This window comes from Eimeria mitis, genomic scaffold, assembly GCF_000499745.2.
Source record: "Eimeria mitis Houghton genomic scaffold, Emh_scaff3375, whole genome shotgun sequence".
NCBI classification, from domain to species: Eukaryota; Apicomplexa; class Conoidasida; order Eucoccidiorida; family Eimeriidae; genus Eimeria; species Eimeria mitis.
This window is the reverse complement of record NW_013571714.1, coordinates 1,342-3,627: the sequence shown is the minus strand read 5'-3', so window position 1 is coordinate 3,627 and position 2,286 is coordinate 1,342. Positions and strand designations below refer to the sequence as shown.

At 41.7% G+C, this 2,286-nt stretch overlaps 1 protein-coding gene across 1 annotated transcript; it reads right to left on the bottom strand.

Annotated features, from left to right (window-relative positions):
* Positions 1-210: 210 nt before the first annotated feature.
* EMH_0065340 (DNA repair protein, putative) lies at positions 211-2,144 on the bottom strand (the record flags this gene model as incomplete). Its single annotated transcript, XM_013498368.1, has 4 exons — positions 211-644; positions 824-992; positions 1,183-1,340; positions 2,042-2,144. 4 exons carry the CDS (start codon positions 2,142-2,144, stop codon positions 211-213), a joined length of 864 nt encoding a protein of 287 aa, XP_013353822.1.
* Between the last annotated feature and the right edge of the window lie 142 nt (positions 2,145-2,286).

Sequence of the window (2,286 nt, the reverse complement as noted above, 5' to 3'; positions counted from 1 at the left end):
CGTTCCCAAGGAAGCAGAAGGTGAATGCGTTTTTAGATTCAAATGCATTGTCTAAATTCTACGTTTCTGAGTGAAGCGGCGATATATACGAGGCGCTACTTGCTGGCGACTGACTGACGGCAGGTGTCAGGAGGGGTGCAGAGCGTCAGTTGCACTGACGTGGGTAACCTGTGTAGAACAAGAGTAAATAACTCTGCAGTAATCAACAGTTCAGTTGTCTTCATAATCCCCAATGCCTCCCTCACCAATAGCAAATACAGCTTCTCCTTCGGGTAGGCTGGGGCTATCGTAGATTTTGCATATGCGGCTTTCCCCCTTTCCCTTGCGTAGGTAGAGCCGCGTTTGGCTTGCATGTGCCATGATATTACCCCCTATAGGGAGTTTTTCGTTGCTGTTGAATAGAGAAGGGCCGTTGTCTACCTTGGCAACAACTTGGTTGCTTACAACCACAGCTACACCATAAGTGTCTGCAATTCGCTGCAAACAACGCAAGAAACGACATAAATGCATTTGTCTACTCGCCAACTCTCCACGGCCCGCAAACTCAGAGCGGTATAAACCCGTAGCACTGTCAACAATCAACAAAGCAAAGCGAGACTCCGCCATCATCGCTCCTGCCTGCGTCAGCAGCTCCAGCTGGTGATCTGCAACACACGCACAGCCACAAAGACGATACAACTAACATACTGAATATACACTTTCCTTTACCCTTATATCTCACCCCCCAAACAAACTACACGTCTATGCAAACAAAGGAGAAGCAGCACCACCACATAAGCTAAGCAAGTAGCTAGAGGGCTAGCTTGTTCATGTTACTACTCACCGCAGTTGTAGGCTCTGGCGTAGGCTATATTATCCAGGCAATCGCTTGGATCTAAGCCAAATCTTTTAGCAATAGAGACAATACGTTCGGGTCTGAAGGTTCCTTCTGTATCAATCCATAAACATTTTCCTTCGCCTCCACTCTGCTCAACTGGCAACTGACAGGATACCTGCAACCATACAAACAGATACGCAAACTCCTCTCTATCAACACCCCAGCTCAAACAACACCAAACAAACAAAACCGATATACATTATAAATAAATAAATAAATAAATGTATATATATATATATATATATATATATATATATATATATATATATATATATATATATATATATATATAGTGTTTTGCTTACGGCAAGTGTATGACAGAGTTGTGTTTTTCCTGTTCTGAATTCCCCAAAGAGTTCAGTTAAGTTACCAGTTTCGATACCCCCCTTAAGCAGCGCATCGAGCTGCACGCTGCCTGTAGTGAATTTGATGAGGTTAGCTCTGGCCTCAAGATATTCTTGGGCTGAACAGAAACCCAAACTACATAGCTCCTTGCTGACTTGTTTTAACTTTGCTGCCTTCTGTTCACTTATTCCTTTTATTGCTAGCAGCGTCTTCAGAGGAGCGAAAGCCACGCACTCTACGGTGTGTAAACCGCCTGAAAGAGAAACAAACAAATCAAAAAAAGAAAAAAAAAAAGAAAAGAAAAGATACGCACGAAGCCAGCCCCTTGTGTATGCAAGCACACACACATGTATATAGTATATGAAGGCGTATTGGATGCCTACAACAAGCACTATAAGTATATACAGTGCATGTAATCCTATACGGGTGCAAGTCTGTATGTATTTGTATGCATGTAGCTGCATCATCCGCATGCAGAGAGTTGTTTGAGTAAAACTATAGCCTGTTGAGTTAACGCATACACCCCAATATCCTTTCTTTCTTTCGTTCAATATTCACATAAGTATTTGTGTAAAGCTGCGGTTGTTGAGTGCAAATAATAAATAAGAAAATAATGTAGAAACAATAGACTACAAAGCAGATGCATGCAGACAAATATAGAGATCAGCAACCAATACATGCCAGTTGCCTTCCATTCTCAGGCTCTTTCGGGTTTACGTATAAAGCTAAAACTTTGTTAATCTTTTTTTATAAATTTTAAATATATAGGGTTGAGGGTATCGGTATGAATGCTATTTTTTCAGTGTTGTAAGAGTTTACCTTCTTTTAACAAATCCAAATCTTTTTTAGTCAGCCCCTTGGCTAACAAGTGCTCTAGTTTGAGAGGTCCTGTCTGAAGGTCTTCACCCTGCAGCCGCCGCATGCACCGATACAAAGTATTGAATATTTTAAGTTTTGTTTTAAGTTCTAAGCAGTGCGGATGCAGCTGAAAGGGGCATAAACCAATATCTTTTGCATGCGGTGTACGTACACCACAAGGGCTATTCCCTAAGCTTACCACATCT